This window comes from Podarcis pityusensis (assembly GCF_964106645.2).
Source record: "Podarcis pityusensis genome assembly, chromosome: 8".
In the NCBI taxonomy this organism is placed as follows: domain Eukaryota; kingdom Metazoa; phylum Chordata; class Lepidosauria; order Squamata; family Lacertidae; genus Podarcis; species Podarcis pityusensis.
Window position 1 is genome coordinate 11,637,065 of NC_138033.1, and position 19,909 is coordinate 11,656,973.

At 46.5% G+C, this 19,909-nt stretch overlaps 1 protein-coding gene across 1 annotated transcript in view; it reads left to right on the forward strand.

Moving 5' to 3' along the window:
• Nucleotides 1–17,658, forward strand: part of LOC308483124 (uncharacterized protein) — a 31,986-nt gene extending 14,328 nt beyond the window's left edge. Inside the window, exons 11-22 of the mRNA XM_081016710.1 lie at nt 3,880–4,070; nt 5,105–5,319; nt 6,395–6,522; nt 7,462–7,571; nt 8,670–8,869; nt 9,828–10,070; nt 11,677–11,960; nt 13,481–13,693; nt 14,118–14,220; nt 14,485–14,678; nt 16,196–16,444; nt 17,004–17,658. Coding sequence (XP_080872836.1) covers nt 3,880–4,070; nt 5,105–5,319; nt 6,395–6,522; nt 7,462–7,571; nt 8,670–8,869; nt 9,828–10,070; nt 11,677–11,960; nt 13,481–13,693; nt 14,118–14,220; nt 14,485–14,678; nt 16,196–16,444; nt 17,004–17,045 — 2,172 coding nt within the window. The 3' untranslated portion in view covers nt 17,046–17,658. The remainder of the gene's footprint in view (nt 1–3,879; nt 4,071–5,104; nt 5,320–6,394; nt 6,523–7,461; nt 7,572–8,669; nt 8,870–9,827; nt 10,071–11,676; nt 11,961–13,480; nt 13,694–14,117; nt 14,221–14,484; nt 14,679–16,195; nt 16,445–17,003) is intronic.
• Nucleotides 17,659–19,909: the final 2,251 nt, after the last annotated feature.

A 19,909-nucleotide genomic window follows, 5' to 3' on the forward strand; every position in this document is an offset into this window, starting at 1 on the left:
TCAGCCTGGTTTCCTCAAGGAATGTCTCCTCCCATATGAGCCTCCCTCATAGGAAGAACTTACAACAATGGCTTGGTCCAGCTTATGTCTAATGAGGAAGTTATAAGAGGAACTGCTTTCCAAGAAATGGTTCTACTGTCACAGCCTTCCTGCTGGCTAAATAAGAAAAGAAAAGCAATAACCCTGTTTATTTCAGCTGGCCTGTGCTGTTTTGTGTTTCTTTCTCTTATTGTCCAGCTTCAATGGGGCATTGTGTTGTTGTTGTATTTTAAATCTGTAAACCACTGTAATATAGTTTATGAACAGATATATGTAAATTTCAAATAAAATAAATGTGCAGTCCTGAGTGTGTCTATTCTGAAGTCGTATTAATTTCAGCAGAGTTACTCTCAAGTAAGTATGCATAGGACAGGCTGCATTCTTACACCATATATCATAACACTGAATTCATACCATGGTTGGCTAGGGGAGCATTCACACAATACATATATATATCATTATGTGTTAGTTTACCTTGTTGAAAATGCAGATTTCTGTTTAAACATAGCTCTTCTCTTGATAGGAACACCTGGGAATTTCCTTTTAGTTTTTATCATGTTTATGTCCCCTCTTTTCATACGTTGACAGATGTTTTAAATACATCGCTGTAGTACTTGTCATACTGCCACTAGTTGTCACTATAGTACTCCCCGCACAGCTAACAGCGACTGCAGCAGCAATTTGTGAGGAAGGGGAAGGAGACATTTTTGGGGGAAGGAAACCCATCATTCTTTAAATCCCTGTGGTTCCAGTTTGATGGGACCAGACAAACTAGAACAACAGGCCCAGTTTACTGAGAACTTCTTTTTTTATTATTATTAATTGCATTTTCAAAAACAGGAATAGAGAGCATATTTAACCCCCTCCCTCTGTCCCACTTACAACTTGTACCAAACACAGCATGTATACTAATACCAAATGCCTTCCCTTCCATGCTCTTCCTGGTTTGTTTGCTTTTCTACTACTCTGCGTAATCCACATCTTTTTTAATTATCCAATTTGTTATCTATTAAAAACTCTTTATCTCTGCTGGATTTAGTTCACTGAGAACTTCTTGAGTGCAGCGGGCTAGCAAATGGAGAAGCATTCATGGCTGCTTTGATTTCTAATGTGCACAAGAAATTTCACAACCTTAAACATGACAAAATTAAGAGCTAAGAAACAGAGAATTAGAGAGAGACTGGGTTGCTTTGGGTTTGTTTTTATTTTTCCCACATCTTCCAATTTGGGCAGTAGGATTATCCTGTTGGTTCTAATGGGCCTCCTGTTTCCTAGGAAGGCAGTTAGCAATCTGTGCAAACCAGTGAACATTTACCGTCTCCTAACAAGCTTGCTGGGACACGGGTGGTGCTGTGGGTTAAACCACAGAGCCTAGGACTTGCTGATCAGAGGGTCGATGGTTCAAATCCCCGTGACGGGGTGAGCTCCCGTTGCTTGGTCCCTGCTCCTGCCAACCTAGCAGTTCAAAAACACGTCAAAGTGCAAGTAGATAAATAGGTACCGCTCCGGCAGGAAGGTAAACGGCGTTTCCGTGCACTGCTCTGGTTCGCCAGAAGCGGCTTAGTCATGCTGGCCACGTGACCCGGAAGCTGTATGCCAGCTCCCTCGGCCAATAAAGCGAGATGAGCACCGCAACCCCAGAGTCGGTCATGACTAGACCTAATGGTCAGGGGTCCCTTTACCTTTACCAAACTTAAAACCATGGAGATGCCTGGTCTGAATAGAGACATTGGATTCTTATCTCATTATACATCTCACCCCTTGCTTTTTCCTGTAAGACCAATTGCAGTCGTTAACAGTCATCAACAGGTTTACAACACCTATCGGCCAATCACCCATTCCCACCACCCTTCTGAGTAATACCCCTCCCCACCCTCTCACTATATATAAGGGTCTGGTGACTTCTGTTTCAGTGTACTGTATCTGAAGAAGTGTGCATGCACACGAAAGCTCATACCAATAACAAACTTAGCCGGTCTCTACGGTGCTACTGTTGCCTTTGTCCATGGAGTTTGTCCATGCGAAAGGCTGGGCTGGATGAATCCCAAGCCGGAATTAAGATCGACGGAAGAAAAATCAACAACCTCAGATATGCAGATGACACAACCTTGATGGCAGAAAGTGAGGAGGAATTAAATAACTTTTTAATGAGGGTGAAAGAGGAGAGCGCAAAATATGGTCTGAAGCTCAACATCAAAAAAACGAAGATCATGGCCACTGGGCCCATCACCTCCTGGCAAATAGAAGGGGAAGAAATGGAGGCAGTGAGAGATTTTACTTTCGTGGGCTCCATGATCACTGCAGATGGTGAAAGCAGTCACGAAATTAAAAGACACCTGCTCCTTGGGAGAAAGGCTATGGCAAACCTAAACAGCATCTTAAAAAGCAGAGACATCACCCTGCCAACAAAGGTCCGTATAATTAAAGCCATGGTTTTCCCAGTAGTGATGTATGGAAGTGAGAGCTGGACCATAAAGAAGGCTGATCGCCGAAGAATTGATGCTTTTGAATTATGGTGTTGGAGGAGACTCTTGAGAGTCCCATGGACTGCAAGAAGATCAAACGCATCCATTCTTAAGGAAATTAGCCCTGAGTGCTCACTGGAAGGACAGATTGTGAAGCTGAGGCTCCAATACTTTGGCCACCTCATGAGAAGACTCCCTGGAAAAGACCCTGATGTTGGGAAAGATGGAGGGCACAAGGAGAAGGGGATGACAGAGGACGAGATGGTTGGACAGTGTTCTTGAAGCTACCAGCATGAGTTTGACCAAACTGGGGGAGGCAGTGGAAGACAGGAGTGCCTGGCGTGCTCTGGTCCATGGGGTCACGAAGAGTCGGACACGACTGAACGACTAAACAACAACAAAGCCACTTCTGGCCTGCCCAGGAGGTGGGGTTGCGGGCTTCACGCCCACCCCCACGTGAGCGGGGGGGTGGGGGTGGTTTCAGCCCCTGCGAGAACAGGGGAATCCCGGCCGCGTGGCCTGCCCTATTTAGGGCCGGTGCAGAGGGGGCTCGCCCTCTTTTCGCCGGCTAGCCCCCACGTTTTGGTTAGGTTTGTATTTGGGGGGTTAGAAGTGGTTTTCTTCTTGCTTACCTTGTTCCTTTAGGTGAATCTTTTGCAGGTTTTGAACAGCATTTGGACCTTTTTCCTGGGTGCCTTCCGCGACCGGGCTGACCATTGGTAAGAAGCGGTTAAAAGGATGTGTGTGGGGGGAGGAACGCCATCACCTCCCTCCCCAGCGAAGGGTGGTCCGTTAAAGGACTCCGGGGGGGGGGCATGGCCCTGTCCGAAGCCTATGGAGGTGTGGGCCAAAGGCACGCCCCGAGCGGTGACCCAGGGGAGCTCCTAGCTCAGCAGGATGCCTCAGCAGGAGACTCCCCCGATATAGTGCTAACCCTTCCCCGTGTCTCCAGCAAATGGGCTGGAGCCGGATAGTCGATAGGACCAATGCCTAAGCCAATGCCTCTCATTCCTGAATTCAATAAAGTTGTGGCCTAATTCGCCCATTTAACCTTAAACTATGGTGTCTCGTGTCTTTATTTATCCTGGTGGGGGGCGGGAACTCGCCACGCAACACGGTGCTACTGGAAGGATTCCCACCCACCCCCGTTGCTTAATTCCACCTGCCTTTCTGTTTGCTCGTTTCCCAGAATCGCGCTCCTTTCAGAGAAAGAGGGGCGGAGGCCGGGCACTTTCGCTTTCGGTCCTCGCATATTTTGAAGCGTCGCCCGGGCAATAAAGGAGGCTGATTGGTCGCGACGACCTCCCATTTCCTGGAAGGGCAGCTGGGGCGCTACAAGAGCTTTCGAGCCACAGAAGCGTCTCGCAATTCCTGAGTTCTTGCTCTTACCCTGAAGGCGAGGCTTGAGCTTCTCCTGCTGTCTCCGCTGGGAACTCCGAGCAAGGCTCTCTCCCTCTTCCTGCCGGCCTGCCAGCTCGTCTGCAAGAGAGAACCCGCAACAATCGAGTCCGGTCCAGACCCATCCTCCCGAGGCCCGTCCCTGCAAAAAGAAAACAACACCAAAAAGTAAGAAACGGCAACTTCGCGATGTCGCTGTTGTTGTTAACCCCTAGCGCTCCTTTCTTGTTGCAAGGTAAACACGGCGCGGGAATCTTAGCCAGGAGCAAAAGCAGCCGAGGGAGTGTAGGAACCAATTCCGAGGGGGTCTTTGCGCCCCCCATAAAATATTTGACCCCCCCCACCCCAAGTTGATAGGCATTGTCACTCAAATGGGGTGCGTGCACCGTGTCATGTGATCGATTATGCGGGGCGGAGCTTACCGGGGCCGCCCCAATATTTTATTCAAGTTTTGGCACACCTGCGAGGAAGGGAATCCTAGCAGCGGGGAGGGGGCTGGCAAGGAAAGGGTTAATCAAACACGCAAGTCCCGTGTCGTCCTTCCCCCCCCCCCCGCACTGACCTTTTCAGTGGAGACTTTTGCTTTCGTGGCTGCAGCGTGCAGCTAGAACTTTTGCTTCAAAAGATGCCGATAGTAGAAATAATACATGGCGCTTGCAACAGAGGCATGGGAGGGGCGGAAATTAAAATGTCAGCACACCATTCAATGGGGAGGGGGGCAGTTCTGCCGGCTTCGCATCAGTTGCGATGAAATGAAAGCCATAGGTGTGGTGCTGGGAGGCGAATGGTGACAGCAGGGACAAAGTCTATTTCCAGGTCTGCATGAAAGAAAAATGACAGCATCTAGGATAGATGTAGACTTGTCACAACTATCCTGAGAATGTCCAACTGGGTAACTTTCAGGTGCCAGAAAATATCTGGGATCCCAGGGAGGCGAAGCTGAATCGTGATTTGTGCCCTTCCTGAACTCTTTTTCCAGTCAGGTTTCACTCATTCACATGCTCACGGGCAGAGAGAAACTTGAATTGAATTGGACTACAACTCCCATCATCCCTAGCTAGCAGGACCAGTGGTCAGGGATGATGGGAACTGTAGTCCCAAAACAGCTGGAGACCCAAGTTTGGGAAACACTGACGCACTAATAGGCAGAGACACACTTGAGTTTCCACTGTGTTGTGAGCTTCTCTGTTTTCCTTTTGCAGACCCATCATCTTTTGCACGATGGCCCCAGGGCAGGTCCACATGTCGGCTCCTGTTTGCCTAATTGAGAACATGCCGGACGGGAAGCTTGTGGTGAACCAGGAGGCTGCAGAGGTGCTTGCCGGGATCCGCCAGCCAGTGGTGGTGGTGGCCATTGCGGGGTTGTACCGCACTGGCAAGTCCTACCTCATGAACAGGCTTGCCGGCAAGAGAAAAGGTGACTGGCTTCATGAATATTCCCCGTTACTCAAGGGAAGGGCTGGAGTCTAGTAGCTTCGCATGAGGAGTAAGGCAGTGGTGTCTGGTGTGTCTGGAATGGGGTATCAGAGCCCCTGTGTTTTCTGCCTAGCCTGGGAAGAAGCATGGAGGAAGAGGTGTAAATTAATATTTATACAGAACCAGAGGGGAGATAGGACTTTGAGGCAGAGGTTTGGGGTCCCCACTCAGCAGAATTCACAGGAGGATCCGGAAATACGGCAGGTTATTTTTTATTATATATATATCCCAAGTTTCCTCCAAGGAGCTCCAGGTGGTATTCAGTTTTCCCCATATACATTTTATGCTCACAGCAACCCTGTGAGGTAGGTTCAGCTGAGAGACAGCAACTAGGGTAGGCAACATAAGGCCCGTGGGCCAGATGCGGCCCAATCGCCTTCTCAATCCGGCCCTCAGACAGTCCTGGAATCAGAATGAGTAGAATGTGTCCTTTTATTTAAAATGCATCTCTGGGTTATTTGTGGGACATAGGAATTCGTTCATCCCCCCCCCCTTCAAAATATAGTCTGGCCCACCACATGGTCTGAGGGACGGTGGACCGGCCCACAGCTGAAAAAGGTTGCTGACCCCTGAATGAGCCCAAGGTCTCCCTGTGTGGATTCCAAGTCTGGTCTTCCTCATCCTAGTTTCAAGTTCAATGTGCACGACACTTTACAGCTTACATAGGTTCTTCTTTGTTATGTGCACTTAAGTTTTCATTCACTAAGGGGACAGGTGCTAGGGGTTTAAACCAGAAAGAGTTCATCATCTGATCCCTCTTTACGCGGAAGTCAGGTCACATCTGCACCATAAAGCTAAAGCCTGGGAACTGTAGTTTACTACTTGCTGAGCTACTATTCCCAGCACCCAAGCAAAATACAGTTCCCATGATTCTTGGGGGGTGAGTGTGCTTTAAAGCTATGATGGGGTTGTGACAAATGTTTCATTGAGTTCAGTGGGGTTTCCCAGTGCCCTGCGCCTTAAGCCATGGCACCTGTTGTTTTCTCTCTCTGAATCATTGCCCGCTCTTTCCTCAGGTTTCTGTTTGGGTGCCACAGTGCAGGGGCTTACAAAGGGCATCTGGATGTGGTGTCTCCCTCACCCTCACAGGCCTGACCTCACACTGCTGTTGCTGGACACAGAAGGGTTGGGTGATGTGCAGAAGGTGAGCTGGGAGCTAGGATTACTGCAGAAGACTAGCCCTTTCAAAAGAGCCTTGTGACAAAATATGCTGACCTGGTGTTAAGAATACCACAACACACACGTAACTGGCTGTAAAGTAACATAACATTATATAATAACATTACAGTGGTACCTCAGGTTACATACGCTTCAGGTTACATAAGCTTCAGGTTACAGACTCCGCTAACCCAGAAATAGTGCTTCAGGTTAAGAACTTTGCTTCAGAATGAGAACAGAAATCGGGCTCCGGCGGCACGGCAGCAGCAGGAGGCCCCATTAGCTAAAGTGGTGCTTCAGGTTAAAAACAGTTTCAGGTTAAGTACGGACCTCCGGAACGAATTAAGTACTTAACCCGAGGTACTACTGTATATATAATTGTCATATCAAAAAATTGCAAAGCACAGTTCCTGGTGGCAATAACATATCATATTACTATTAACCTTCTATATGTTTTTATTGTCGTAACGTCCAAGGATAGTCAAGTCCAAAGATTGTCAAGTCCAACGATTACAACGTACAGTTCCTGTGGGCGACGACATTTCATACTGATATCTTCCTTCTGCATAGTCCTATGTCTTGAGAGTGTAACAAACAGAACTACTTAGTAAGAATAAGGCAGCTGATGATAGACCAGTTCTCAGGATACACCCTTGTTTCACCCATTGGGCTTCTTCAGCGACAAGGTTTCCAGGAGATTCTCCAGGAGGTTTTTTCCAGCCGAAATAGTCCACAGGAACGCAGAAGTTGCCAGTCAGAGACAAGTGTGTGTTGTGGTATTCTGAACATGATTTACGTAATGAAGCAATTGTGGTGTGTGTTGACCTGGTGTTAATGGCAATGGTGTCTACCAGAGAGGTGGCAGAACTGAGTTCTGGCTGAAACCCCCCCCTGGTGGTAACTGATATTTATATTTCTGTTTCAGGGAAACACACAGAACGACTCGTGGATCTTTGCCCTGGCCATTCTGCTCAGCAGCACCCTGGTGTACAACAGCATAGGCACCATTGACCAAAATGCGCTGGAGAATCTGCAGTATCCTTTTGGGGCATCAGAAATCCCAGCTGGACTTGTGTGCTTGGCCTGGAGGATCTAGGAGGAGGCAGTTGAAGGTTGTCCCCCTAGGAGTTTCGCTCCATGGGAGACAGATCTCTTGATGCAGAAGCAGGTGGGATGAACTCTCCTGGTCTGAGACTCCATGATGCTTAGAGTGGTCTGATGATGCTGAGGAAGTATGGGGTGGTGCAGGAGGAAACACAGAGGGGAGGCTCTTCGGAAGGTGGGCGAGGAGCTCATTGGGACACGTTGTGAGGGGGGTGGATCAGTGATTACAGCTGCAAATTGGGAACCAGGACTAGCCGCCTGAAAAACAGTTTCTACGCTAATGCAATTCTGGTTCTAAATGCAGCATAAGGGGTTTCTGTAGTATAGTGTGTTTTAAAATGGGGTTTTAGAGTTTTTAGGGGTTTTGGAATGTTTTATGTAGTTTTGTAGTAGTTTTATGTAGTTTTGTGGTAGTTTTATGTAGTTTTTATGTAATTTTATGTAGTTTTCAATTTCATTGTTCCACAAGGGACAATGACAATAAAGATATCGTATCGTATCGTATCGTAACCTCCACAGATATGTTTTACAGATAGATAAGGGGGTGGGGGTGCAGGCAGGAACTCCAGAAGGCATAAAATTAGGAATTGGCCTTAAGGTGTGAAAATGAGAGATGTCAGCCCCTTGCCACAAAACCCTGCCTACATTACAATTGCAATACAGTCGTACCTTGGTTGCTGAATGCCTTGGAACTCGTGCATTTCTGTTCCTGAGTGATCGAAAACTGGAAGTGAGTGTTCCGGTTTTTGAACGATTTTCGGAAGCCGAACGTCTGGCACGGCTTCCGATTGGCTGCCAGAGCTTCCTGCAGCCAATCAGAAGCTGCACTTTGGTTTCCGACCGTTTTGGAAGTTGAACACCCCTCCAGAACAGATTCCGTTCGACTTCCAAGGTATGGCTATATGTGGTCTTTCTGTACTATAAATCTCTCTGCTCAAAAGCCGTATCATCATTTCTGGCCAGCCCACAACTGCAGGTTCAAACAGGCCCCAAACCAGCCCTGGAATTGTTTTCCTTAGCACTCCCCAGCTATGTCACTGAGCTGACAAAAAAGATTAAAGCAAAAGCTTCCTCTGGGGAAGATGCAGAGGAGGAGAACTCTGCCGAATTTGTCCGTTTCTTCCCAGACTTCATCTGGGCAGTGCGGGATTTCACACTACAGCTGAAGATAGATGGACAGCCCATCACTGAGGACGGGTACCTGGAGAATGCCTTGAGACTGCAGAAAGGTACAGTACCTGCAAGAAAGAAAATGCAGTGTCTGAGATGGGGAGAGGACACTGCTAGTTTAGAGGTGCACAACTGATCTAAGTCAAAAAGGCCTAATATTCAAGTGGGTGAATTTATCCAGTCACATAGCCACTGAGGGCTAAAGAGGTTTAACTGATTTCCCCTGTGCTACATGGAGCAAGACAGAGATACATCTCACCGGGTCCTGAGGCACGTGTCTCTGGCTGCAGACTGCATTAGTAATAACTCTTCAAGCTAATCCTCAGTTGTGTTCCCAGGGAGGTTTACAAACGCCCTACAACAATTACAATGCCAATACCCAAACTGTAAAAGCTAAAAGCCACAAAATTGTGAAAACCCTCATACCACCAGGTTAGTTGCTTGTACAGTTGGACTGGGCTCCTGAAACTCCTATGACATAGGAGTCTTACCCGCTAATCTCAAATATACACATGCGAGCTGTAAGTGCGCTATGAAGAGGGAAATACATATACAGTGGTACCTCAGGTTACAGACGCTTCAGGTTATAGACTCCACTAACCCAGAAATAGTACCTCAGGTTAAGAACTTTGCTTCAGGATGAGAACAGAAATCGTGCTCCGGTGGCAGCGGGAGGCCCCATTAGCTAAATTGGTGCTTCAGGTTAAGAACAGTTTCAGGCTAAGAGTGGACCTCCGGAACGAATTAAGTACTTAACCCGAGGTACCACTGTACTCAGAGCAAGGCCATAACATTGGAGTGCTGAAACAGAGAGCAATATCCTAACTCTGTTTACAGAGGGACCTCTGTAACCCCTGGGACCTCAGGTGACCTCAGGTGTCAGTTGAGTTGGCATGGATAATTGAATGTTTACAGGTAACCAGGTGAGTTTGCTCCACCAGGGAGATGGTTGGCACATTTTGTGTGGAATTTGGCGATAGTAACAGATTGTCTTGTGTACTCTCACTTCTCCCCCAGGTAATAGTGAGCAAATCCAGAGGTGCAACATGCCCAGGTCGTGTATCCGCAGATTCTTTCCTTCGCGGAAATGTTTCACGTTTGACCGTCCAGCTAGCAGGAAAAAGTTGTCTCGGCTGGAGGAACTGGAAGAAAATGATTTGGAGGAAGATTTCTTGGAGCCAGTGGGCCGTTTCTGCCAACACATCTGGGAGACATCTCGACCCAAGACAGTCCCGGGAGGCCAAGTTGTGACAGGAATAAGTAGGGAACATTTTTAAAAGATTGTAGGCTGGGGTTGGTGGGTAGGAAACCATTCTGAGTAAAGTAATTAGTTTTACCCAGTGCCGTTCTAATAATACTAATAACTGGTCTCAATCTGGGAACCCCATGGATGGGGGGCTTTTTCCTCCAGAGCAGTTTGGGGGTGTAGGAAGCTGTCAGCTTGAGGTGAATGGTGTTACTCAGCTACCAGCCAAGAAGGGATCAGGTGACATCAGAAACCAATAGTGACCCACCTGACTGTAGAAAATGCTTTAGTTTGCCTTGCTCTGCAGTTTGATAATTTCTTTGTTCACGTCCAGGCTGAATTGCATGTAAGCTGCTCACTTGATTGCCTGCTGAACATCATTTAGCTAGAATTTATTTTGAAAACTATATACACAGAATAAAATACAGTAACGATTCTGTGATGAAACCCAAATTCTACTTTCAGAGAAATTTGGTTGAGTCATTTGTGCAGAAAGCAACATTGTATGCATTGTTTTAAACTCTTACATCATTTATTATGCTTCTCCAACAAGCAAGGACGTGAACCCATGACATTTGGCTACTAAAAAGCCTGTTCACCCCTCCCCCTTTTATTTATTGAGAATTAATAGACCCAAACACTTCCATGCCTATTTCTGCAGAGTTAATTCCCCATGGTGCCGCTAATATAGGGGCTTTGTTCTTTGTTTTGTTGATGTTTTATTTCTTGTATTCAATAAAATATTGGTTCTGAGCTGGGTTCTGAGCCCAGTTGTACTGTTTCGTACTTATCACAGTGTGGCCCCACGGCTGCAGGATACACACTGTGCTGACAATGAGTTATAGATTGGGCTGCTTCCAGTTTTGGCAAGAACCAGAAGTATGGAAGGCAATAATACATATGTAGCATAGAGATAAAGGTAAAGGGACCCCTGACCATTAGGTCCAGTCATGACCGACTCTGGGGTTGCGGCGCTCATCTCGCTTTATTGGCCGAGGGAGCCAGCGTACAGCTTCCGGGTCATGTGGCCAGCATGACTAAGCTGCTTCCGGCGAACCAGAGCAGCGCACGGAAATGCCATTTACCTTCCCGCTAGAGCGGTACCTATTTATCTACTTGCACTTTGACGTGCTTTCGAACTGCTAGGTTGGCAGGAGCTGGGACCAAGCAATGGGAGCTCACTCCATCGTGGGGCTTCAAACCGCCGACCTTCTGATCTGCAAGTTCTAGGATCTGTGGTTTAACCCACAGCGCCACCCGCGTCCTGTAGCATAGAGAGGTAATAATAATTAGGAATGAGATGTGGGTGCAGGGCAGAGAATAGTAATCTCTGCTTTTTAAGCATTCCCAAGTGCTTCCTTCATATTTCAGGTTATTTTCTACAGGCATGAGGGCTACAACATTACTTTTAAAAACATGTCTTCTCTGCCTCTTGTTTTGTGCAGAATATCTATTTTCTTTTATGAGAACAGTGGATGATGTGTCTCCAGTTATAGTACAAACGTTTGAAAGATGTTTGACTCGGGATACATTTCCTTGGCGTACAAAAGTTAAGTGGGATGGGCATCCGTGTTCTGCCATTTCTGATTTGGTGACTTTGCCCAATTCTTCCCTCTTCAGTGCTTCAGAACCTGGTGAAGACCTATGTCAATGCTATCAACAGTGGGGATTTGCCCTGCTTGGAGAATGCCGTGCTGGCCCTGGCAGAGATCGAGAACGCAGCAGCTGTGTGTGATGCCATTTCCTGTTACGAAGAGCGGATGGGGCAGCGGTTGAACCTGCCCACGGGCTCCGTCAATGAGCTGCTGGCGGTGCACGCCGAGTGTGAGAGGGAAGCCACTGGCATCTTCATGGCCCGTGCCTTTGGCGATGCGTTGGTAAAAAAATCACAAGAGAAGCTTGAGGTAAATCTGTTCTCTTTTTTTTTTAAAAAAAACACACCTCTGCCAGCGTGGCATATCAGGGAGTCTCCTCTGCCTGAAGTTGTGTTGAACTGCTGCCAGTCAGTGCAGAAAGAGTCATAGAATTGTACAGTTGGAAGGGGCCATGAGGGTCCTTTAGTCCAACCTCTGCAATACAGGGATATTTTTACCCAACATGGGGCTCAGCGTGGTTGCTCAACATGAGACAGGATTAAGAGTCTGATGCTCTACTGGCTGAGCTGCCCCAAGGATAGACAATACTGGTCTGACTCTGTACGAGGGAGCTTCCTGTGTTCCTACATAAATGTTAATTGGCTGAATGAAACATTTAGAAGAAAATAAGATCTGGAAAAAATAAATAAAACGTAGCAGAATACAGTGGTACCTCAGGTTACAGATGCTTCAGGTTACAGACTCCACTAACCCAAAAATAGTACCTCGGGTTAAGGACTTTGCTTCAGGATGAGAACAGAAATTGTGCGGTGGCAGCGGGAGGCCCCATTAGCTAAAGTGGTACCTCAGGTTCAGAACAATTTCAGGTTAAGAACGGACCTCCAGAACGAATTAAGTTCTTAACCTGAGGTACCACTGTAAACACTTACCTAGCGTAGCTCTGAGCATCACAGCTAGGAGGGCCTTCCAAAACTCGCACGGTTTTCTAAAAATCTCACTTCAGAATGGAGACAGCCTCTTGTTATCCAAAGGCAAAAAGGAACATAGAAAGGTGGCATAAAGCAGGCCAGTGTAAATTAAGCTGGTGTAAAATTATACACCAAACTCCATTGAGCTACTACTTGCCTAGCAATCCTAAGCCTGGCAGAGGTAGAACAAACCTTTAAAATAAGTGTTTGAACTGCACCATCCCCTTGGCCATCTGAGTTTTCATTGGGTTTCCAGGTCATATGACTGAGCAGAATAGACTTAGGATTTCCCCCCCCCCGGTCCTGCCCCCATCATGCTCCTTAAATGCCCTCTTTTCAGGCTTTAGGCCAGCTCGAGATGTGAGTCATGGCTGAACCGGGATCAGGGGGATACTCTGGAGTATCCCTGACTGAACCAAGCATGAGGGAGCGAAGCCCCATAGCTTGCTTGTGTGGGGAACTTCCTGGCTCAGCCAGAGAGCCGCTGGATCCTAGCCCGTTCATCGTGCTCGCTTAGTTACCTGTGAAAGACACATTCTCCAGATGAAATGGAAGACAAACACATATCCCAGAAGACTGGTAGGATTGCAATTTGATTGGGTACGCACTTAGTTTTTAACTTTAGGAAAGGTGGAGCCAGACAATTTAAACTGGCCTACATTTTAGAAATGCAGCCGTTATAGATCATTGATGTTGTAGCCAGTTCCCACGATTTTTGGTGGGAGTGGGGACAGCTAAGTCAATTGAAATTTGTACTGTAGTTTTGATGTGGCCTTGTTAGTAAGTCTTTCCACTAAAGAGGAAAAGCTTTTTCATCATTATTAACAGATCATCTTTCTGCCAATTTTCTGTCTCTTGTAGCAAGAGCTGAAGCAGAAAAAGGAAGAGTTCTGCAGGAAGAATGAGCAGGCATCTTTTGACCGCTGCTTTGCCGTGCTGACAGATCTTTCCCAGGAGCTAGAAGATGAGCTCCGGATGGGAATTTATTCTGTGCCTGGTGGCTACCAGCGTTATCTGAAGAAACGGGATGAAATAGAGAAGAAATACCACTTGGTACCTGAAAAAGGAATTCAGGTAGGGCAGGAAGACCGCATTTCTGTGATAACCAAAGAATGAGCATTCTTATACTGACTGAGGACAGATCCAAACTTTAGACCTGGAGTGCAATACTGTGAATATTTTCTTGGGAGTAAGCCCCACTGAATTCAATAGGGCTTGATTCAAAGTGAATTAGTTTGTTCGTCTACTTACCAAAGTGAATAAACTCTGTTCAATGAAAAATATATTAAATTGGTTTACATAAAATAGTTTAAAAGACCTTTGACTTGTAGGCTATGTGAGAGGGAATAGGGACCACTATTATCAATTTCTCAGCGCCTCATTAAGATACAATTATTAATTTACTATACACCAATTTTTGCCCTTAATCACAATATATAATCTTGTCTGTCCCATTATACTGTAAAATGAGTAACTTTTGCTCTCAATGTGTTATCAGGCAGACAAAGCTCTTGAAGAATTCCTGAAATCCAAGCAGACGGTGGCAAACTCTCTCCTTCAGATGGACCACGCCCTGACCGACAAAGAGAAGGAAATTGAAGGTGCATATCTAAGGCAATGAGTATATGTTATAAATTATATGTATTAGAAAGTAAATGTCCTGGCCTTCTCTGGCTGGGCTCTGAGTTCCCAGGGAAGGGTTACAGTTGTACCTTTTTGCAGAATGGCATAGCGACAGATGTAGTATTCTCCTCTTCAGGCAAGGAGAGAACATTGAACAGAACACAGGGTAAAGGGGAGATGGCGGCGGGAGATGGCAGCCCCCTCAGTATTCATGTTGTATCTTTTCCTTCGCTGGCCCCCAGCCCAGCGCGCTAAGGCCGAAGCAGCCCAGCTGCAGCAGAAGCTGTTGGAGCAGGAGAAGGCCAGACTGAAGCAAATGGTGGAGGATGAGAACCGAAGCCACGATGAACAGCTCCGGCTGTTGAAGGAGAAGATGGAGAAAGAGAAAAAGTTGATGGAAGAGGAAACAGAAAAGATGATACGGCATAAACTCAAGGTAAAGAGAGCTGAGTCAGATGCAGACTGACCCACTGGAAGATTCAATATTTAGGCCAGGGGTGGGGAGTCTGTGGTCCTCCAGATGTGGCTGGAGCCAACTCTCACCTTTCCCAGTCAGTATGGCCAGTGTTCATGGACCAGAAAAATCTGGAGGGTCCCATTTCCCCTGCTCCTGCTTTCTTTTTAGGATGATGCATAGAAGCCGAATTCTTCCTCCATTCAAGGCCAGATCTAGTTCACAGATAGCCTCCTTTACCCTTCTAAATGTCTCAACATAAACCATATATTCCCGGATATGCCATCACCCTCTTTATACAGGCCACATAACCCTATGTCTTTCAAGCAAAATCAAGAACAAATTACCGTATTTTTCGCTCTATAACACGCACCAGACCATAACACGCACGTAGTTTTTAGAGGAGGAAAACAAGAAAAAAATATATTCTAAACGAAATAGTGGATATACGATTTTTGTGGCTCATGCTGTGGCCACAGACATGTGATCTGACAGTGAGTTTGGAGTAGCCCAATGCAAAAATCCTGAGGATCCATGTGGATGCATGCTTTGTAAGCACGGAGGAGGGAAGGAAGGGGAACCATGGATCCTCTGCTCATGACTGCAGCAGATCCCCCCGCCACCCGCAGGCATTCGCTCCATAACACGCACAGGCATTTCCCCTTACTTTCTAGGAGGAAAAAAGTGAGTGTTATGGTGCAAAAAATACAGCATTTAATGCTTTAAAGGTGATTGCCGTCACCTTGATTTGTGCCTGGAAAATCCCTAACTAGAGAACCTGCTTTAAAATGGGCATAATATGCTCTTACAGGCAAGAAAGCTGCACTGTCTGGGAGCTTTTCAGTGACTCACTGTGGCTTGGTAAAACCTAGGTTCCATATATTCAATAGACGTTAGCTGGCGTTTCTACAGTACTTTTCCTGAGTGTTCAAACAACTTCTTATACAATTCCTTTGTTCTCTTTACAACAACCCCTTCAGGTGGGTCAGGATCTAATTTTGCCCATACAGTATAGGATGGAATAGTCCGCATGGTACCCTCCAAATGTTAGTGGCCTCCAGCTGCCATCGGCCTCAGCCAGTGGTCATGGATGATGAGAGTCCATTAATATTTGTAGCGTTGACTGTGGGTCTTATCTGTGAAGGTATGGGTCCAGCTGGGATTGAGAGATATTGGCTTGCCTGAGGACACAGAGCAGGACTGAGCTGAATTTTTTTTGTTGCGCACACATAGCCAAGCTCCTGTTGCTCTTAACCACGTCAGATTTTGCACAAATCCCTATATGCTCAAAATAAAAAAGCAGGTCTAGTTTGGAGACAGTTGGTTTTATGGGAGGCCATTTGGCAACACAGTGGGAAATGCATTGGTTGGCTACGAAAACGCAACTGCCACACAAAGTGGTCCAGGTCTGGCCTGATCCCATCCCTGTTCTTAGATGCTGACCCATTTCTTATCCATCCGTCAACTAAACTGTCTCTGTGTGCTTCTCAACTTCCCAGGAACAAGAGGAACTGCTGAAGGAAGGATTTCAGCAGAGGGCCAATGAGATGGAAGGTGAAATCCAACGTCTCAAAGAAGAAAATAATAACTCCAAGGCGGCCCTTATTCTGTCTGCTATAGAAAAAGGGGCGGCAGCTGTATCATCTATAGCAGCACAGCTTTTGCAATACAAGATGCTTTCCAGTGCTATAAATCAACAAAAGAGTGAAAGTGCACCACAGAGTGTAAGAAGCACACCAAGGAGTAAAAACCCACTGTTGCAAAATGAGAGTCAGACAGACAAGTAGAAGGTGTCAAGCGAGTAACTCTGCCAGGTGAAAAACCTGGGAGCTCTTCTTTTATTGAATATTAACAAGCATTGCAATGGGTGTGCTAGTTGCTGATTGGTTGTTACGAAGACAAAGAAACTCATTTCTTATTGGGTAGTATAATTACAAGGAGGGATTAAATAAGTATATTAATCTTCAATACATCAAAGGGTAAGAAAGAACTTGAGCTCAGACACTTATGACAACTCCTTATCAAATTAAAACTAGAGATTGATTATAGCATGACTTAAAGCAATTACTAATTATTTAGCATAACATAAAGAATATAATTGGGAGCGAATAAACATCAACTTTTTGACCTGTGCACAATGAGGAGAGATCTTTGGTATGTGGCCTTGGTACGTTACACACTTAGTAGCAAGAAGAGAAATTATTAGCAAGAGAGGAGATTATAAATGAGATTTCCCAGAATGCAATAGGAAGAAGAAGAAGCAAGGCTTCCCATGATACAACAGTTTATGTTCGAAGACTTCCATTCAACCCACCCAAGAATGTAAGGAGCACACCAAAGAAAAAGTAGTTCCAGCATGGGAATAAATGGGGCTAGTTGTTCTTAGTTTTCTGCTGACTTCCCTATCTTATCACCACATCCACACCTTCATTGCAGTGTTATGTACAGATCAGTGTTTGAAATTCGCCAAGCGCATTTTGCACCCGGTTACTGGCCACTTTGGGACCAGGTGAAGGTGGATGCCTGGGGATCCTTGGCTCTTGCCTGTTTTAAACATCCTGTAGAATTCTCTGTAATATTTTATCTGCACAATCAGAACAAATTTCAGGAACCAAAAAGTTGTATTGAAAAATATGACTTTTGAGCTGCCTGGCCCCAAAATGGCAACCAGACATTCTGTTTTTGGCGACTGTAACCTGTTAGTATTTCCCGCCTCCAATGCTACAGATGAGATTGGTGTAAATCACATGCCTGTCTGGGAAGAGTGTGGGAGCAGAAGACGGCCTTATCTCTTCCGCTGTATGTACTGTTTTAAGGAGTCATTTGGTGCCTAGCTTATATATCTGAGTTTCTAACTGGCTAGAGAACTAAGTGAATAGTTGTGTCCAACTTGTTTTCCTATATGCTATTTCTTTTCAGGCATGCAAAGCCGTATAGAAAATAAATAAATGAAATAAATGGCCTGGTCTCTGCCTATAGCCTTATGATTTTATGCCTCTTCCAGCAAATCTTGCAGCCAAGCTGGTGCCAAACACATTGCTCTGCTTTCCTTTGGACCACATCAGTGAGGCTGAGAAGCAGGGTCTTGTCGGCTGGGCAGCCCAGGACCTCCATGCACACTGCCCAGGGTTGCATCATGGAGAGATCACTTCAGTGCTGCTAATGCAGCAAAAACAACACGGCAGGCAGACGTTTAAAAGTCTCTGCAGCCACAACCAGTGCTGTGATTTTCCAGCGGGTTGGCTTCACCCCCGGAGGTGCACTCCATTGTCTCTTGAGACAGACAGATGCCAACAAATGGCACATGCAGGGGAAATAGCAGAGGACAGGCATGAAAACTGGGCAAAAGCGGGGAATTAGGCAAAACCACAGAGTACTAAAAAAAAGCCTGGCTGTCACTCACTGTCTGCTGTTCAGGGATTAATGGGAAGTTTTTTCGCTGCATGAAATGTGAAACTTGATCACTGATAATCAGGCATTTGAGACTGTACAAGTAGATGACTGGCCCAGCCCTGTCAATAGGTGGAGTGACACAGGTGCCTCAGTAGGTGGGTGGTGAGGAAGAGAAGGGAAAACAGCAGCAGTGGTGGACCTTGGGCTCTCAAATTCCAGCAGAGCCCTGTGCCAAGCCAAAATTTGGTTCCCGCTGTGTCTTGGGACTCCATTCTAAATAATAGTTGTGGTGTCCTCTGCGGTGCTTCCAAAGCTCTGCAGCCAGGGCGACTGAACTGGTCGTGCTCTCCTAAATGTGCCTCTGGCAGCAGCCTACCCAGCCATTCTGACTGAGGTCCCCCTGCTGCCACCAGTTCCTCCTTTAGGATGACAAAAATGAATGTGTCCCTCAATTTGCCCTGAGACCTGCAAGCTTCCCTGCTGCCTTCATGTGTGGTGGAGGATGCTGCCTTGTTACCAGTGTTTAAATAATAGTCAGCTGCCAGTCCAGTCAGCTACTGTATGTGGACTGTGCCTCAGGTGGCAAAATGTCTTGGGCCAGCCCTGGGAGCAGCTGGTTCATTAGACTTCTAGCCTTCCATTTTGCTTTATCCTGTGTCAAAAGTTACCTTTCCTTTCTCAACTGTACTATTTCCTCAGTGTGGCGAGAGCTCCTCAAAAGGAACCCAAAGAATCTTGGGAACTGTAGTATGCCCCCACAAAGCTGCAATTTCCAACACCTTTAACAAACTACAGTTCCCAGCATTGGGGGGGGGGGAGAGTTTTGTGACACCCCTAAATCAGCTGACAATAAATCATAAAGCCTATGCCATGTCTGTGAATAGTTGAAAGGCAGATTTTTACAGCTTTTGAACCATCTTTCTTTCCTCAGTTTGGAGTTTTAAGTGCTAATGTGAAAATTAGTGCCCCAGAAGGGTGTGGACCATGGGTAGGCAAACTAAGGCCCAGGGGCCAGATCTGGCCCAATCGCCTTCCAAATCCGGCCCGTGGACGGTCTGGGAATCAGCATGTTTTCACATGAGTAGAATGTGTCCTTTTATTTAAAATGCATATCTGGGTTATTTGTGGGGCATAGAAATTCATTTTTTTAAAACCAAAATATAGTCCAGCCCCACACAAGGTCTGAGGGACACTGAACCGGCCTCCTGCTGAAAAAGTTTGCTGACCCCTGGTGTGGAAACTATTTTTCTTTTGCTTTCCCCTGAGTCAAAGTTATTTACCCAGCTCTCAACAGTATTTTTTTTTTCCCCAGTGTGGTGTGGCCCTTCAAAAAGCACATTCCTCCCACTCCAAAGAGTCCTGGGGGCTGTAGTGCAGCCCTCACAGAGCTACAATCCCCAGCACCTTGAAAGAAACTACAGTTCCCAGGATTCCTTGGGGAGAAAGACCTGCTTTGAAAGTGCTTCGAAGGCATCGTGTGTACAAGCCTGTATAATGCAAATAGGACGAGGGAAGGTCCTTCATGCAAATAGGACGAGGGAAGGACCCCCCCCCCCAAAATCCTAGTAGTTGCCGCTGCCAGCCAGTGTAGGCAATACGGAACCAGATCGGTCTGACTCAGCACAAGGCAGCAACCTCCTCATCTCTGCCACTTAAGAGGCGGACGGCCCCCTGTCCGGGCTGCTTTAGTTGAGACTGCGGCATTGCAGGGGGTTGGGCTAGATGACCCGCGGGATCCCTTCCACGTCTGCAATTCTACGATCCCAAGAAAAGCATTCAACTGCGGAAAAGGTGAATTCCCGGTATCGCTTGCCTTTCCC